The sequence below is a fragment of the Ranitomeya imitator genome, chromosome 4, assembly GCF_032444005.1.
Source record: "Ranitomeya imitator isolate aRanImi1 chromosome 4, aRanImi1.pri, whole genome shotgun sequence".
NCBI lineage: Eukaryota > Metazoa > Chordata > Amphibia > Anura > Dendrobatidae > Ranitomeya > Ranitomeya imitator.
In genome coordinates, this window is record NC_091285.1 from 27,429,888 (window position 1) to 27,449,135 (window position 19,248).

The 19,248-nt window shown below is 44.0% G+C and overlaps 1 protein-coding gene across 1 annotated transcript in view; it reads right to left on the reverse strand.

The window, feature by feature from the left end:
• Positions 1–7,703: 7,703 nt before the first annotated feature.
• TIGAR (TP53 induced glycolysis regulatory phosphatase) overlaps positions 7,704–19,248 on the reverse strand; it is a 35,887-nt gene continuing 24,342 nt past the window's right edge. Inside the window, exons 5-6 of the mRNA XM_069763431.1 lie at positions 11,929–12,039; positions 7,704–11,038 (exon numbers count right to left, since the gene is read on the reverse strand). Of these exons, the coding sequence (XP_069619532.1) occupies positions 10,589–11,038; positions 11,929–12,039 (561 nt within the window). The 3' untranslated portion in view covers positions 7,704–10,588. The remainder of the gene's footprint in view (positions 11,039–11,928; positions 12,040–19,248) is intronic.

Below are 19,248 nucleotides of genomic sequence, written 5' to 3' on the forward strand. Positions count from 1 at the left end.
AGCTCACCTCCTCCTCCTGTACAATGACTGATAACACCTCTATATACAGTAGATAACACAGGATCCATCATTCACAATAGGTGATGTCACAGCTCACCTCCTCCTCCTGTATAATGACTGATAACACCTCTATATACAGTAGATAACACAGGATCCACCATTCACAATAGGTGATGTCACAGCTCACCTTCTCCTCCTGTACAATGACTGATAACACCTCTATATACAGTAGATAACACAGGATCCACCAGGATCAGCTAGACAGATATTAGGCTGCATTTACATTGTAAGATAGTAATGTTAAAAAAGCTTGTTTCATGATTTTCTTGCTCTGTAAACAGGCTGCCGATCACCCGGTGAAATGCTCATTCATTGGGTGAAGTTATCTTTTGCGCAGAACAAAAGAAATCATCATTCTTGGCGGTTCATCATTCTGTGGAAACAGGACTCGGGTGCTGAGAATTATGGCAGCCTCTATGCACTGAGCGATTTAGTAATCATAGATCCCTCAGTGTGCATCGTTTACTTTTTGTTTAAAGGTTTACCAATCATTGGTTGTATCGTGCCACAGGTCAGTCCATGTTAACAGACGCATATATAATAGACAGATGATAGATAGAGAGATAATAGATAGATAATAGATTAATATGGATAATAGATAATTGATAATGTAGATTGTGAGCCCCAATGGGGACAGTGATGATGTCTGTAAAGCGCTGCGGAATATGATGACGCTATATAAGTAACACATAGTAATAAAGAAATAATATATCTCACCGTGTATATGCTGCCCTCTTGTGGAGCATGACAGAATTACATCATTAATCACATGAACTATATTGTAGTCATAGTCATCATCCAGGGGATGATGATCTATCTATATTCTATATAGACATATATATTATATTATATATATATATATATATTAGATGTTGGCCCGATTCAAAAGCATCGGGTATTCTAGAATATGCATATATGTATGTATGTTGCGCTGTCAGTGGTGTTTAAATCCCGCACTAATATCACTGATTGGCTGATATCCGAGACAGACAGACAATTAGACCCTTAGACAACACAATGGCGGCACTTGACAGCAGTGGAGGTCAATGATTATTCCAGAATTCGCGGCAGACTGTGCCCGGCTGGCCTCGACCAATCAGCGACACGGGATTTCCAGGACAGACAGCCAAACCCTTAGACAATTATATATATAGAAGATACAGCCATGGCTGAAAGTGTTGGCACCCTTGAAATTTGTTCCAGAAAATGAAGTATTTCCCCCAGAAAATTATTGCAATTACATGTTTTGTTATGCACATGTTTATTTCCATTGTGTGTATTGGAGCAACACAAAAAATGAGAAAAAGGCAAATTGGACATAATTTCACACAAAACACTCACAACGGGCTGGACAAAACTGTTGGCACTTTTCCAAAATTGTGGGTAAACAACTTTGTTTCAAGCATGTGATGCTCGTTCAAACTCGCCTGTGACAAGTAACAGGTGTGAGCAATATGAAAATCACACCTGAAAACATAAAAAGGTGAGGTGACTCAATATTTGCATTATGTGTCTGTGTGCCTCACTAAGCATGGAGAACAGAAAGAGGAAAAGAGAACTGTCTGAGGACTTGACAACTAAAATTGTTGTAAAATATCAACAATCATAAGGTTACAAATCTATCTCCAGAGATCTTAATGTTCCTTTATTCACGGTGCACAACATAATCAAGAAGTTTACAACCCATGGCACTGTAGCTAATGTCCCTAGATGTGGACAGCAGAGAAAAATTGATGAAAGGTTGCAACGCAGGATAGTCCATAGAGTGGATAAGCAGCCCCAATCAAGTTCCAAAGAAATTCAAGTTGTCCTGTTGGCTCAGGGTGGATCAATGTCAGCAGGAACTATCCGTAGGCATTTAAATGAAACGGAACGCTATGGCAGAAAATCCAGGAGGATGCCACATTGCCAAAATGTACGTGAGTAAGCCAAAATCCTTCTGGGAAAGCATCTTGGGGTAGATGAAAACAAGATAGAGCTTTTTGGTAAAGCACATCATTCTACTGTTTGCTGAAAACGGAATGAGGCCTACAAAGAAAAGAACAGTACCTACAGTTAAATATGGTGGAGGTTCAAAGATATTTTGTAGTTGTTTTGCTGCCTCTGGCACTGGGTGCCTTGACTGTGTACAAGGCATCATGAAATCTGAAGATTACCAAAGGATTTTGGGCTGCAAGTTAGTGCCCAGTGTCAGAAAGCTGAGTTTAGTCCTAGGTCATGGGTCTTCCAGCAGGACAATGACCCCAAACATACTTCAAGAAGTATCAGAAATGGATGGAAACAAATAGATGGAGAGTTCTGAAGCAATGAGTCCAGATCTAAATCCCATTGATCACCTGTGAAGAGATCTTAAAATTACTGTTGGGAGAAGACGCCTTCATATATGAAAGAGTGGTCAAAAATTCCTGTTGAGAGGTGTAAGAAGCTTGTTGGTGGTTATAGGAAGTGATTGATTGCAGTTATTTATTTCAATTGGTGTGCAACCAAATATTAAGTTGAGGGTGCCAACCATTTTGGGGGTTTTGTGTGAAATTATATCCAATTTGCCTTTTTTATCTGTTTTTTTTTTTTGTGTTCTTCCAATACACACAATGGAAATTAACATGTGTAATTTTCTGTGAGAAATACTTCCTTTTCTGGAACAATTTTAGGGTACCAACACTTTCGGCCATGATTGTATATAAACTGATCAAAAAAATAAAGGGAACATTTAAACACAATGTAACTCCAAGTCACACACTTCTGTGAAATCAAACTGTCCAGTTATGAAGCAACACAGATTGTGAATCAATTCCTCCTGCTTTTGTGCAAATGGAACAGATGACAGGTAGAAATGATCGGCAATTAGCAAGACATCCCCTTTAAAGGAGCGGTTCTGCAGGGGGTGACCACAGACCATTTCTTTGTTCTCATCCTTTTTGGCTGCTGCTTTGGTCACTTTTGCATTCTGCCATTGCTCTCACTCCTAGAGGTACTGTACAGTAGCATGAGGTGGTGTCTACAACAAACAGAAGATGCTCAGATAGTGCAGCTCATCCAGGATGGAACATCAATGCGAGCTGTGGCAAGAAGGGTAGTTGTTTCTGTCAGCACAGTGTCCAGAGGATGGAGCAGATACCAGGAGACAGGCCAGTACACCAGGAGATGTGGAGGGAGCTGTAGGAGGGCAACAACTCAGCAGCAGGACCGCTACCTCATACTTTTGTGCAAGGAGGAACAGGAAGAGCAGAGACAGAACCCTGCAAAATAACCTCCAGCAGGCCACTAACATTCATGTGTCTGCTCAAACTGTCAGAAACAGGCTCCATGAGGGTGGTATGAGTGCCCGACGTGCAGGGTGATTGGCATTTGCCAGAGAAAGCCAAAATTGTCAGATTCAGCATTGGCCCCCTGTTCCCTTTACGGAGGAGAGCAGGTTGACACTGAACACATGTGACAGACATGAGTCTGGAGACGCCGTGGAGAACGTTCTGCTGGCTCCAATATCCTCCAGTATGACCGGTTTGGCAGTGGCTCAGTAATGGTGTGGGGTGGCATTTCTTTGGAGGTCCACACAGCCCTCCATGTGCTCGCCAGAGGTAACCTGACTGCCAGTAGGTACCGGGATGAGATCCTCAGACCCCTTGTGAGACCACATGCAGGTGCACTGGGCCTTAGGTTCCTTCTGATGTATGACAATGCTAGGCCTCTTGTGGATGCAGTGTGTCAGCAGATCCTGCAAGATGAAGGCATTGAAGCTATGGACTGGTGCGCCCGTTTCCCAGACCTGAATCCAATCGAACACATCTGGGACATCACATCTCGCTCCATCCACCAACGTCACATTGTACCACAGACTGTCCAGGAGTTGGCAGAGGCTTTAATCCAGGTCTGGGAGGAGAACCCTCAGGAGACCATCCGCCGCCTATTCAGGAGCATGACCAGGCATTGTAGGGAGGTCATACAGGCACGTGGGGGCCACATACAATACTGAGCATCATTTCCTTCAGAAGAGTTAAGCGTATTTCTTTGGGTCCCCACTTATTTGGCAAGCTATAGCGTTTGCAGAATAAGCTGCAGAGGGAACCCGGCTTCCTGGATCATGCCGGCAAATCAGCGCTGCAGCTGCATGTGTCGCGGCTGTGAAACTGTCACAGCACATGCATGGAGAGCCCAACAAACAGGCTCTCCATGCATGTGCTGTTACACAGACGTGACACATCCACCACGTCCCCTCCACCTCCTTACAGTCCTTTATGTGGGTATAAGACAACTGGCTGCAGCAGGAGCCTCCCCCCCTCTCTTCTGGATTGCTAAACCCCACCCATTATAATAATGGGGGGTGTGGATTAACTCCTTTGTTCTCTGCAGGTTTTCCACACTCTGTTTCAGAACATGCAGATAATGCTGCAGACAAACAATGAGCGTAACTATTTCTTGCGTCTAGGTTTAGTGTTCCTTTAAGTTTTACCAAATCTTCCTCCTTTAAGAGGCAGTTGATCTCACCGGTAGCTGCTGCTTATAAATCTCACCGGTAGCTGCTGCTTATAAAGTAACATAACATTTCACGCTAAGCTTTCTTAGACGTCAGCAACGTTATTTATTCCGAGCTTCCTATTTTAATTTTTTATATTCTTCCCGCCAGTGTAGTCCCTCCTCATGTTACCCGCTGTGTGCCATGTGTGCGCGCCGCCTTAGAAGAGGAACCGGTCATATAATCCAGCTGCGCCAAATATACTTCCTGTGAATACGTGCCAAGGACAAGGACTTATTAATACGGTGTCCATAATTATACAGGACACCCAGCTTTATTAGGCAGCCAACCTGTCTACACCTACGTTCAGTCTGACCAAGGTTCGAAAGCATGAAGAATGGTGGCTACTGTAAAATGTGGTGGAGGTGCGAGCTGGATCTTGGGGTCTTGCCCCTTATTCCCAAGTGAATTTTATACGATCCACAGAGATTTTGGGGACCATCATGTTCCTGATCCCAAAAAAAAAAAAAAAAAAAGATTGTGCCCCTATTCACAAAGAAATGAAGAAGATCTAAAACACAATGGGAGGAAATGTAGCAAAACTAATGAGCAGAAGGTGAAATAGTGGGGTCTTTGTATCTCTACAGTACATGTGTGTTGCTATATGAAGGCGTAAAAGAGGAGGGCTTTCAGTAGGGGGCAGGCAAGACAGACAGGATCAAAGCATGCTGTGAACTGAGGAAGCATGCTGTGAACTGAGGATAAAGGAAGTTCCAGCACCTAAGGTGCTGGCAGAATATTGATGAAGAGGAACCGCCCAGTAGAAGAGTGGATGGCAAGTAAAAGCTGGAGATTTAGGATATTAGACAGGAATGTGCACTTTTAACTTGTGGAAGACATCTTCAAATATTGCATGAAAGGACCGGCACACCTTAGTGAAAGTCTCAAACTTTTTATTAATTTTAATAAATTAATGAAAATACAAAACGACTGAAATCCATGCAGTACAGTAAAATCGAAATCTTCATGAGAACTTCGGAAGTTGTGGTTATAGTCAATGATAGATTTCTGGCGGAGCTAATAGCCCGATACCACACACCAAGGTCCGACGGTCTAACCTACAGTATTCTGCATATAGGCTGCATACTAAGAACGACCAGTACCGAGCAAGACAAGTGGGATAGAATAAACAGACAAAATCAATGATCAATCTCTACCAGAGAAGGTAATATATGGCCACATGTACCCGACAACCCGATCAGCATAACATCTAAAAAGGGGATGAGACAGGAACCTAAAAACAAAAGGAGCCTTAGAAAAAAAAATTCACAACTGAGATGGCCGTGAATTAAGAAACCAAGAATCTCAATAGTGATTTCCAAATTCTATGCCGAGTAATTTCTCAATACCGTACATACTTATAGCAGTCGGAATTCTTTATTTCTGATTTAGCGCATCAAATCTTCAGCAAGCAAATAAATATATTAGATTAAACATTACCTGCAGCCACCACTAGAGGGAGCTCAGTGAATATGGGGAATACAGTGAACCCAATAATAAACTAGTATGCAGCAAGCTCTCCAGCTCCCTCTAGTGGTGGCTGCAGGCGGAATAACATCTTGTGTGCGTGTATATACATATGCAAATTGACTCTTCAGCGAGGTAGAGGACTAGAACTGTAGCGCCACCAATGGGAAGCAGCGATCCCAAAAGTCAATATCGACCCTTTAACGAGCCTTGTCACATGACTTAGGATAAAAGCAACACTATAATCTCTATTTGCACATGCGATGTTTCGGGGGCACTGCCCCTCAGACGCACACACGCCATGATATTCTCGCTAGACAATTTTTTAAAATGTTCAGAGAGGGGTGTGGCTTAAAATTCACTATATTGAGGTAAAATTTGGGAAATTGTTTATTTTCTCTCTCTCTCTCTCTATATATATCTTTTATAAAAAAAAATGAAGATAAAAAAATACAGAAGAAAACAAATATTCCATTTATACATGTAACGCACACCCACACAGAGATTTTATATATTTATATTACATTATTTATGTGTGTGTGTATATATATATATATATATATATATATATATATATATATATATATATATATATATATATATATATATATATATACACACACACACCGTATTTTTCTGACCATAAGACACACTTTTTTTCCTCCAAATTTGGGAGGAAAGTGTGGGTGCGTCTTATGGTACGGATGCAGCATGTGGGGAGGGGGGCAGCAGTGAGTGGGATCGCACTGTTATCCCACTTCAGGATGTCCCCGCACTGTTATCCCACTTCAGGATGTCCCCGCTGCTGGAATCAGTGCTGGGGAAACCATGTGGTCCCGATGGTTAAGTGCAGTGAATATTCATTAGCTACTCCTCGCCCACCTATCAGCTGAGTGGTGAGCCAGGAGAGGCAAATGAATACTGCACTTAAGCAGGGACACACATGGCTTCCTCAGCGCTGATTCCTGCAGCAGCTGGGGAGATCCGTGTGTCCGGGGCAGGAGGAGGCAGCAGCAGCAGGGATCGGGGGAGAGGAGATCGCTGTACCTTCCTGGGCTGGAGCTGAGTGCTGTGCAGTGTGCATAAGGAGGACCTGTGATGAAGTCAGAAGTGAGCGGGCTGGAGCATCACATGGCAGCACAGAGCCCTCCCTCTTCTTGACATCATCATAGGTCCTTCAGACTCCAACACTAGAATCTGCTGGCTTCCATTACCTGTGCTGTGGAAAGGCAACAAGAGGGAGGGCTCTGTGTGCAGTCATGGGATGCTTTTACCTCACCACAGTGTGGCTGGCTGCCACAATTAAGAGGTTAGTCTTTCCAAAACACAATAAAGCACTCTGCCACTTCTTTAGTGAACTATAACTCCCAGCATGTCATAGGATCTGCAGGACATGCTGGGAGTTATAGTTCTCCCATTGGATTTTAAAGCAGCACTCCAGTGTTATTCTGCAGTGCTGGAGTGGTGCTTTAAATATAAGCCCTGTGCCCCCATTCTTATACTCACCCTCCAGCATCTTCATATAGTACTGTACAGACACCACACTGGTCCCGCAGCTTCCAACATAATAACATACTATTATATGTGGTATTATTATATATAATAGTATGTTATTAAATATTTTACCACATTTTTTTGCTTCAAATATTTTTTTCCCTATTTTCCACCTCTAAAACCTGGGTGCGCCTTATAGTCCGGTGCGTCTTATAGTCCGAAAAATACGGTATATATATATATATATACACACACACATACACTGTATATACACACGCACATATATACACACACACACATTATATTATATGCATACACATGCACATATATATTATACACACACATACATAGATACACACATACTAATAAATACAAACATAATTTGTACATATATTATTACACACAGGTTTTTTTTAGCAATGACTCCTGTGATGATATATTAAGAAATTAAAGAATTTCCAAAATTTCGGCACAATTTGGTGCACTTTACGCTACACCTCTTTCAAAACAGTTTTCAAAATTGTCCACTGAGGTAGAAAACAAACAAACTCTAATGTGCATAATAAATCTGGAGCAAATCATGTATGACAGATTATTATTATTTTTTTTAACCAAATTGGCGCATTTAGCTTAAAGACAACCTGGCGGCAAAAAGTGTTCATTTTTCGTTCTTATATTATTCCCGCTAATCCCCTGGGTATTCTGAGTATTTTTTTTTTAGACTCCTCCATAGTGTTCCAGAAATATGGACCTTTTTATTTAGTGCTACTTTTTATGGTCTTTGAGCTCTTGGCGAGTTTATGATATTGCAGATTTTCGGAACCCATTAAGTAAACAAGGTTACTTGGATTTTTTTCAAAAATACGCAGCGTAAAAAAAAACTCACTGTGGGAACGCGGCCTAAACTCAAAGCTTCCAGGGAAGAATCCTTCCATAATATGGACTCTGACATATTTTTTTTCCCCTCACTGATTCTTACTTAGTTGTCGCTGGCCAGTTTAGGGCATTCCTTATCGGAAAGTTTTCTAAAAAACACATTAGGGGTACAGAACCCCCGTAAACAGTTAATGGCCCAGGCATATGACATCACAAAAATCGGTATATACGTAAACTGAGGTACCGCAATTGTAATCGTATACTTCCTACCAATTGGTTATTGGTGATCGTTTTTCACAACGGGATGTGATTTTTACCGTATTTTGCGCTGAGGTAACGGACGGAAAAGAAATAACCCCAATATCCAACACGTGGATAATTTTAAAGGGGTACGTCGACGACTACAATTTTCGGCACATATCACCGATGTCTAATCAGTCTATAAATTTGTGAAGGCAATTATAAGAAAAATTGGTGTGGTTTCGCCTAAAATGGAGGGACTTAAAGGGGTTGACCACTACCATGATTAAACCAATGTGTCCCCTAGTGGTCACGTGACACAAACAACGTAATCGATTCAGCCAGAGATTTGTGCAAGTCCTGAGCCCACCATGGGGAATGATAACTACCGTAATTGAGAGACTGAAGCCCCTCTGTATTGTCTTCATACACTCCGCCAACCAGACATGTATGTAACACCCCGCCAAAAAAATAAAATATGGGACTGAAGAAACATCCCTTATTATCCCTTTAAGAAACAAAGATAATTGATGACCAATCTTAATTAATTTGACAACACAGAAGTGGAGCAAACTGTCTAAACAAAAATCTCCATGTCGCCCATAGCAACCAATCACAGCGCAGCTTTCATTGCTCCAGAGCAGAATTCAAAATGAAAGGCGAGCTGTGATTGGTTGCTATGGGCCAAAACAAAGGCGGCATCTTCTCTTACATCTCCCACTGGTTTGGATTTTGGTAGAAATGAGCCACAAATGGGGTAAAAACAGCCCTTAAAATATTCTGCAAACCTTTAGGTACCGTCACCGACTCTAAATGGTAGAGGACAAGGCTAATTTTCGTTTTTACACCCCTCCATCCAAAACTTGTAATTTTTTTTTTATTTTTACATCTACACAGACATATGAGGGCTTCGCTTTTGATGGACAAAGTGTAGTTTGACTCCAAAAAAGTATGACAGCATTCATTTTAACATAAAGTACTGAAAAATGAGAAAAACATTCCACGTAAAAAAAAAAAAAAAAGTCATCGTTTTGGGGGTCTTGTTTCCAGGACGTTCATTGTGTGGTAAAAAAAAAATGACGTGGTAACATGATTCTCCAGATCAGTACAATTATGATGATATCAGACCTTACATGTTTTTTTTTTTAATTTGCTAAAAAAAAAAAAAATTCTGAAATTTGGAAAAAAATAAAAATTTTGTGTTATTTTTTGAGATCCGTAACTTTTTAGTTTTCTGTCAGGAGGCTTTGTTTTTATTTTTGGGAGCTGTAGTTTTTACTGGATACCGAATGGTTTAGTCACTTTTTATTGCATTTTTTAATTTATTTTTTTTTTTAGGGTAGAGGGGAGGCGAAAAAAAAAACAAAAAAAATAAAAAAAACAATTTTGGAGTCTTTTTTAATATGGCGAGTTCATATTTATGATTTTTAACTGGGGTGGCAAAATCAACACGTTTTATTTTTTATCATTGCCTTCAGCAGACCCCCAGCTGTTATAGGAACCCGAAGGGTACCTTGCAATCACACAGGTGGGGGGCTATGGTGGGCACCTAAACAGACATGTCGTAGGTATGGCGCCATTTAAATGCCACCGTCAGCGATTTACAGCTGCATTTAAGTGGTGAAACGGCCCAATCGTTGCTGTGAGAGGCAGGTGCCAGCTGTATAACACAGCCCGCGCCTCTCCTCCTGTACTCCGATCCCCTCCATGACACATATATACGTCACGGCGCAGGAGGAGGTTTAAGCAAGGTTTTAAATATACAGCTCTACTTAAGACAGACACTCGGGGAATATCGTCAGGGTGATGGAAATATCCTACCGTCCTTAAAGACACGCTACATCAAGGAAAAGCATACCGAGGATACCCATCTGGAGGCGGACTACAACTCTCAGCGTGCCCCTACCAGCCAGGCACAAGGAGAAGTGTTGGCAAATGTCATACAACATAATGGCTGGTGTCCGCATTGAGGTCCACTAAGTGATCGTGGCGATTGATGCAGATGCAACGGATGGCGGGTTTATTTATTTCTCCAGGCGCGAGGCTGATAATAAAATGGCTGATGCCCGTGTTGGGGCTGACGGAAAGTTCTCGGGACTTTTTCAGGTCGGGCGGAAAGCTGAAGTGAAGATCTTCTACAAAGTACTTGATCCAGTTCCTCATGTAAGCGCCGTGGCTGACCAGCAGGATGTTGGCGTCCAAGGTGACGTCGCTGTGGTCCTGGACGGCGCCTTGGTTTTCACCGCTGTGATTTATGAATGGGGAGAGGTCGACGGCTGTGACCCGCTCACGCCCCGCCGCGCCAAGAGAAGCCTGGCCATGGGCACTGGTTTCATCCATTACCATGTGGCAAAGGAACTCAAAGAAGTCCTTGGCCCGAGCTCGAACCTTAAAAAAATAAAAATGGAATAATCATAATACCTGCCATAGCTGCTGCAGAACCTTCCAAACACACCTCAGCTGCTGCAATACATCACAATACACACCTCAGCTGCTGCAGAACCTCCTAAACACATCTCAGCTGCTCACAATATCACAATACACACCTCAGCTGCTGAACAATATCACAATACACACCTCAGCTGCTGCACAACCTCCTAAAAAACACATCACAATATTCCCCTCAGCTGCTGCAGAACCTCATAACACACACCTCAGCTGCTGCAAAACATCACAATACACCTCAGCTCCTGCAGAACCTTCCAATATTCACCACAGCTGCTGTAGAACCTCATAATACACCTGAGCTACTGCAGAACCTCATAATACACACTTCGGCTACTGTAGAACCTCATAATGCACACCTCGGCCGCTGCAGAACATCAAATTACACCTCAGCCGCTGCAGAACCTCATATTACACCTCAGCCGCTGCAGAACCTCATATTACACTTCAGCCGCTGCAGAACCTCATATTACACCTCAGCCGCTGCAGAACCTCATAATACACCTCAGCCGCTGCAGAACCTCATAATACACCTCAGCCGCTGCAGAACCTCATAATACACCTCAGCCGCTGCAGAACCTCATAATACACCTCAGCCGCTGCAGAACCTCATAATACACCTCAGCCGCTGCAGAACCTCATAATACACCTCAACTGCTGCAGAACCTCATAATACACCTCAACTGCTGCAGAACCTCATAATATACCTAAGCTGCTGCAGAACCTCATAATATACCTAAGCTGCTGCAGAACCTTATAATATAGGTTAGCAGCTGCAGAACCTCATAATAAACACATCAATACACTATTATATGACCCCACACACAACTCACCTGCTCCAGGGTTTCTCCTCCCGGCGGAGTGTATGAAGGACACTGCTCTCCCGATTTCTTCGCCATGTTCTTCAGCTCGCTGAGCGGCTGCCCCTCCGCTACGCCATATTTCTACAACATAACATATTAATACAACTGTTTCTATGAAAAGTCCCACATTAAAACACAATAACTGTTCACAAGAAAATACCTTTGAAGCATTGTCAAGGAAAACAGACATATGCCAAATGATCCAATGTTCTGTATTATCGGAGGGTACCAGAAAACATACAGAACCTGCAGATATACCAGTGTCATAGACTGCTTGGTGACTGGAGGACTGGAGCTCCCTCTAGTGGCCAGACTTTGTTACTGCACTGCCATCAGCCCTGATCAGATCAGATTTCTTTTGCACAGCATTATATATTAACCCCATAATGACATGACAAATATTTTCAATTTTTGCCTCTTTTAATTCCTCTTCTTTATTTATTTTTTTAAGCTGAATAATGCCTTGCTTTATGAGCAAGGAGTTTTTTTTATAGCTCTGGGTGGGGTACATATAGATTATTTGACAAACCTGGCTGGGCAATATACTACGTGACTGGGCAATATACTACGTGACTGGGCAATATACTACGTGACTGGGCAATATACTACGTTACTGGACAATATACTACGTGGCTGGGCAATATACTACGTGGCTCGGCAATATACTACGTGGCTCTGTGCTGTATACTACGTCACTGGGCAATATACTACGTGGCTGGGCAATATACTACGTTACTGGACAATATACTACGTGACTGGGCAATATACTACGTGGCTGGGCAATATACTACGTGGCTGGGCAATATACTACGTGGCTGGGCAATATACTACGTGGCTCTGTGCTGTATACTACGTCACTGGGCAATATACTACGTGACTGGGCAATATACTACGTCACTGGGCAATATACTACGTGGCTGGACAATATACTACGTGACTGGGTAATATACTACGTGGCTGGGCAATATACTACGTGACTGGGTAATATACTACGTGGCTGGACAATATACTACGTGACTGGGTAATATACTACGTGGCTGGGCAATATACTACGTGACTGGACAATATACTACATCACTGGGCAATACACTACGTGGCTGGACAATATACTACGTGACTGGGTAATATACTACGTGGCTGTGCAATATACTACGTGGCTGGACAATATACTACGTGACTGGGTAATATACTACGTGGCTCTGTGCTGTATACTACGTCACTGGGCAATATACTACGTGACTGGGCAATATACTACGTCACTGGGCAATATACTACGTGACTGGGTAATATACTACGTGGCTGGGCAATATACTACGTCACTGGGTAATATACTACGTGGCTGGGCAATATACTACGTGGCTGGACAATATACTACATCACTGGGCAATACACTACGTGGCTGGACAATATACTACGTGACTGGGTAATATACTACGTGGCTGGGCAATATACTACGTGGCTGTGCAATATACTACGTGGCTGGACAATATACTACGTGACTGGGCAATATACTACGTGGCTGGGCAATATACTACGTGGCTGGGCAATATACTATGTGGCTGGGCAATATACTACATGACTGGGCAATATACTACGTGGCTGGGTAATATACTACGTGACTGGGCAATATACTACGTGACTGGGCAATATACTACGTGGCTGGGCAATATACTACGTGGTTGGGCAATATACTACGTGGTTGGGCAATATACTACGTGGCTGGGCAATATACTACATCACTGGGCAATATACTACGTGGTTGGGCAATATACTACGTGGCTGGGCAATATACTACGTGGCTGGGCAATATACTACGTGGCTGGGCAATATACTACGTGGCTGGGCAATATACTACGTGGCTGGGCAATATACTACGTGGCTGGGCAATATACTACGTGGCTGGGCAATATACTACGTGGCTGGGCAATATACTACGTGGCTGGGCTGCTGCTAACGCAATGTAAACTTAGCCTAATAGTACACCGATGTCAGACTCCCTCCCTTTCATGTGTGCTCCGGCGCTAAGCCCGCATCTTTACTGGAACATGTCAGCTGTTTTGAACAGCTGACATGTGCCTCTAACAGCCACGGGTGGAATCACAATCCACCCGTGGCTGTTAATCTATTAAGTGCCGCTGTCAGTCTCTGACATTTAACATGCGCTTCCTGCAAGTGCGCTGGAAATTCCGCCTATTGGTGCTCGTGTCACATGACCACGGGTTGCTGATGGGTTGTCATGCCAACCCGAGGTCTCCAGCAGACCTCTATGGTTGTCACTGCTGGATTGCTATGAGCGCCGCCCAATGGACGGCGCTCATAACAAGTGAGTAATTGTACTACATACAGGCGATCTGATCATCGCCTGTATGTAGCAGAGGTGATCGGATTATGGCAGCTTCTGACTATTGAAAAAAAATCTAAAAGTTCAAATCACCCCCCTTTCGCCCCATTCAAAATAAAACAATAATAATAAAAAAAAAACCTACACATATTTGGTATCGCCGCGTTCAGAATCAACCGATCTATTACTATATATATATATAAAAAAAATAAATAATTAACCCGTTCATTAAACGGCGTAGCAAGAAAAAATTTAAAAATGCCAGAATTACATTTTTTTCATCGCCGCAACACTGCATTAAAATACAATAACAGGCGATCAAAAAGATCATATCTACATCAAAATGGTATCAATAAATGAGCTCGGCACACTAAAAAAATAAACCCTCACCCAACCAGAGATCACGAAAAATGGAAACGCTACGAGTATCGGAAAATGGCGCAATTGTTATTTTTTTGCGTTTTTTTTTTTAACTAACTTTGGAATTTTTTTTCAACACTTAGATAAAAAAAGAACCTAGACATGCTTGGTGTCTATGAACTCGTAATTACCTGAGGAATCATAATGGCAGGTCAGTTTTAGCATATAGTGAACATGGTAAAAAAACAAAAAAAAAAAAAAACTAATTGTGGAATTAAACTTTTTTTTTTTGCAATTTCACTGCACTTGGAATTTTTTTCCCATTTTGCAATACACGATATGTTAAAACCAAAGGTGTCGTTCAAAAGTACAACTCGTCCCACAAAAAAAATAAGCCCTCAGGTGGCCATATTGACAGAAAAATAAAAAAATAAGTTATGGCTCTGGGAATAAGGGGAGCAAAAAACGAAAACGCAAAAATCAAAATCCTGCCGGTCATGAAGGGGTTAATTTTTTACTGCTTAGGGTGTTGACCGATCACAGGTTAATTATTTTTATATTTGGATAAATCAGACTTTTATTGACGCGGCGATACCACATGTGTGTATTTTTTTAATTATGTTTATTTTTAATGGCGGAAAATGGGGAGGCGATTCAAACTTTGGTTTTTTATATATATTGTTTAACTTTTTTTTTTCTCCACTTTTTACTGTATTTATTAGTCCCCATAAGGGACTTAAAGCTGCGATCGTCACATTATTGCTTTATAAAATCACGGTCTCCTGTGAAGCCCGGCCTCAGGCAGGCTTTAGAAGGAGCTGCGTAATGACAAGGACGGGGGACTTAAATAGACCCTCCAGCTGTCATAGAAATCCATCGCGTCACGGGGGTGTCGATCAGCGCATGAATGTCGGACAGTGGCATTTTACAGCTTATCAGTCATAGGGGAACACCACTCCGCGGCTGTTAAAAGGCAGGGTCCTGGCTGGGTGTCCATGCATCCGCTTCCAACTTGTACACGTAAGACAGATGTCGGTAAGGGGTTAACGTACACCTATAGTACATTATATTCATTAGGGGGAATTTATCAAGGTTTTCTGCCAGTAATTAGGCATTAAAAATACTTTTATTTTACCGCTAGTGCTCCTTTAAAAAAATAAAATAATAAATCTTATCTGAGAAATCTGCTTCTTTCTCCTCCTGGACTGATTTTTCAATCTCAAGTTCCAGGTAAAAATAGGTATTCAGTGAAGACAAATTTCCCCATTACTGAGATAGAAGATGACAGTTGGTGCTTATAAGATTCTATGGAGAGGGGAAGGGGAGGAGCCAGAGGCAGACACAGACATTCTAGGGAGGAGCTAGAGGCAGACACAGACATTCTAGGGAGGAGCTAGAGGCAGACACAGACATTCTAGGGAAGAGCTAGAGGCAGACACAGACATTCTAGGGAGGAGCTAGAGGCAGACACAGACATTCTAGGGAGGAGCTAGAGGCAGACACAGACATTCTAGGGAGGAGCTAGAGGCAGACACAGACATTCTAGGGAGGAGCTAGAGGCAGACACAGACATTCTAGGGAGGAGCAAGAGGCCGACACAGACATTCTAGGGAGGAGCTAGAGGCAGATTCAGACATTCTAGGGAGGAGCTAGAGGCAGACACAGACATTCTAGGGGGGAGCTAGAGGCAGATACAGACATTCTAGGGGGGAGCTAGAGGCAGATACAGACATTCTAGGGAGGAGCTAGAGGCAGACAGAGATTCTAGGGAGGAGCAAGAGGCAGACACAGACATTCTAGGGAGGAGCTAGAGGCAGATTCAGACATTCTAGGGAGGAGCTAGAGACAGATACAGACATTCTAGGGAGGAGCTAGAGGCAGACACAGACATTCTAGGGGGGAGCTAGAGGCAGATACAGACATTCTAGGGAGGAGCTAGAGGCAGACAGAGATTCTAGGGAGGAGCAAGAGGCAGACACAGACATTCTAGGGGGGAGCTAGAGGCAGACAGACATTCTAGGGAGGAGCTAGAGGCAGACAGACATTCTAGGGAGGAGCTAGAGGCAGACAGACATTCTAGGGAGGAGCTAGAGGCAGATACAGACATTCTAGGGAGGAGCTAGAGGCAGACAGAGATTCTAGGGAGGAGCAAGAGGCAGACAGACATTCTAGGGGGGAGCTAGAGGCAGACAGACATTCTAGGGAGGAGCTAGAGGCAGATACAGACATTCTAGGGAGGAGCTAGAGGCAGACAGAGATTCTAGGGAAGAGCAAGAGGCAGACACAGACATTCTAGGGGGGAGCTAGAGGCAGACAGACATTCTAGTGAGGAGTTAGAGGCAGATACAGACATTCTAGGGAGGAGCTAGAGGCAGACACAGACATTCTAGGGAGGAGCTAGAGGCAGACAGAGATTCTAGGGAGGAGCAAGAGGCAGACACAGACATTCTAGGGGGGAGCTAGAGGCAGACAGACATTCTAGGGAGGAGCTAGAGGCAGATACAGACATTCTAGGGAGGAGCTAGAGGCAGACAGAGATTCTAGGGAGGAGCAAGAGGCAGACACAGACATTCTAGGGGGGAGCTAGAGGCAGACAGACATTCTAGGGAGGAGCTAGAGGCAGACACAGACATTCTAGTGAGGAGTTAGAGGCAGATACAGACATTCTAGGGAGGAGCTAGAGGCAGACAGACATTCTAGGGAGGAGCTAGAGGCAGACACAGACATTCTAGGGTGGAGCTAGAGGCAGACACAGACATTCTAGGGTGGAGCTAGAGGCAGACACATACATTCTAGGGAGGAGTTAGAGGCAGACACAGACATTCTAGGGAGGAGCTAGAGGCAGACACAGACATTCTAGGGAGGAGCTAGAGGCAGACAGACATTCTAGGGAGGAGCTAGAGGCAGACAGACATTCTAGGGTGGAGCTAGAGGCAGACACAGACAATCTAGGGAGGAGCTAGAGGCAGACACAGACATTCTAGGGAGGAGCTAGAGGCAGACACAGACATTCTAGGGAGGAGCTAGAGGCAGACACAGACATTCTAGGGAGGAGCTAGAGGCAGACACAGACATTCTAGGGAGGAGCTAGAGGCAGACAGAGATTCTAGGGAGGAGCAAGAGGCAGACACAGACATTCTAGGGGGGAGCGAGAGGCAGACAGACATTCTAGGGAGGAGCTAGAGGCAGACACAGACATTCTAGGGAGGAGCTAGAGGCAGACACAGGCATTCTAGGGAGGAGTTAGAGGAGACACAGACATTCTAGGGTGGAGCGAGAGGCAGACACAGACATTCTAGGGTGGAGCTAGAGGCAGACACAGACATTCTAGGGAGGAGCTAGAGGCAGACACAGACATTCTAGGGGGGAGCTAGAGGCAGATACAGACATTCTAGGGAGGAGCTAGAGGCAGACAGAGATTCTAGGGAGGAGCAAGAGGCAGACACAGACATTCTAGGGGGGAGCTAGAGGCAGACAGACATTCTAGGGAGGAGCTAGAGGCAGACAGACATTCTAGGGAGGAGCTAGAGGCAGACAGACATTCTAGGGAGGAGCTAGAGGCAGATACAGACATTCTAGGGAGGAGCTAGAGGCAGACAGAGATTCTAGGGAGGAGCAAGAGGCAGACAGACATTCTAGGGGGGAGCTAGAGGCAGACAGACATTCTAGGGAGGAGCTAGAGGCAGATACAGACATTCTAGGGAGGAGCTAGAGGCAGACAGAGATTCTAGGGAAGAGCAAGAGGCAGACACAGACATTCTAGGGGGGAGCTAGAGGCAGACAGACATTCTAGTGAGGAGTTAGAGGCAGATACAGACATTCTAGGGAGGAGCTAGAGGCAGACACAGACATTCTAGGGAGGAGCTAGAGGCAGACAGAGATTCTAGGGAGGAGCAAGAGGCAGACACAGACATTCTAGGGGGGAGCTAGAGGCAGACAGACATTCTAGGGAGGAGCTAGAGGCAGATACAGACATTCTAGGGAGGAGCTAGAGGCAGACAGAGATTCTAGGGAGGAGCAAGAGGCAGACACAGACATTCTAGGGGGGAGCTAGAGGCAGACAGACATTCTAGGGAGGAGCTAGAGGCAGACACAGACATTCTAGTGAGGAGTTAGAGGCAGATACAGACATTCTAGGGAGGAGCTAGAGGCAGACAGACATTCTAGGGAGGAGCTAGAGGCAGACACAGACATTCTAGGGTGGAGCTAGAGGCAGACACAGACATTCTAGGGTGGAGCTAGAGGCAGACACATACATTCTAGGGAGGAGTTAGAGGCAGACACAGACATTCTAGGGAGGAGCTAGAGGCAGACACAGACATTCTAGGGAGGAGCTAGAGGCAGACAGACATTCTAGGGAGGAGCTAGAGGCAGACAGACATTCTAGGGTGGAGCTAGAGGCAGACACAGACAATCTAGGGAGGAGCTAGAGGCAGACACAGACATTCTAGGGAGGAGCTAGAGGCAGACACAGACATTCTAGGGAGGAGCTAGAGGCAGACACAGACATTCTAGGGAGGAGCTAGAGGCAGACACAGACATTCTAGGGAGGAGCTAGAGGCAGACAGAGATTCTAGGGAGGAGCAAGA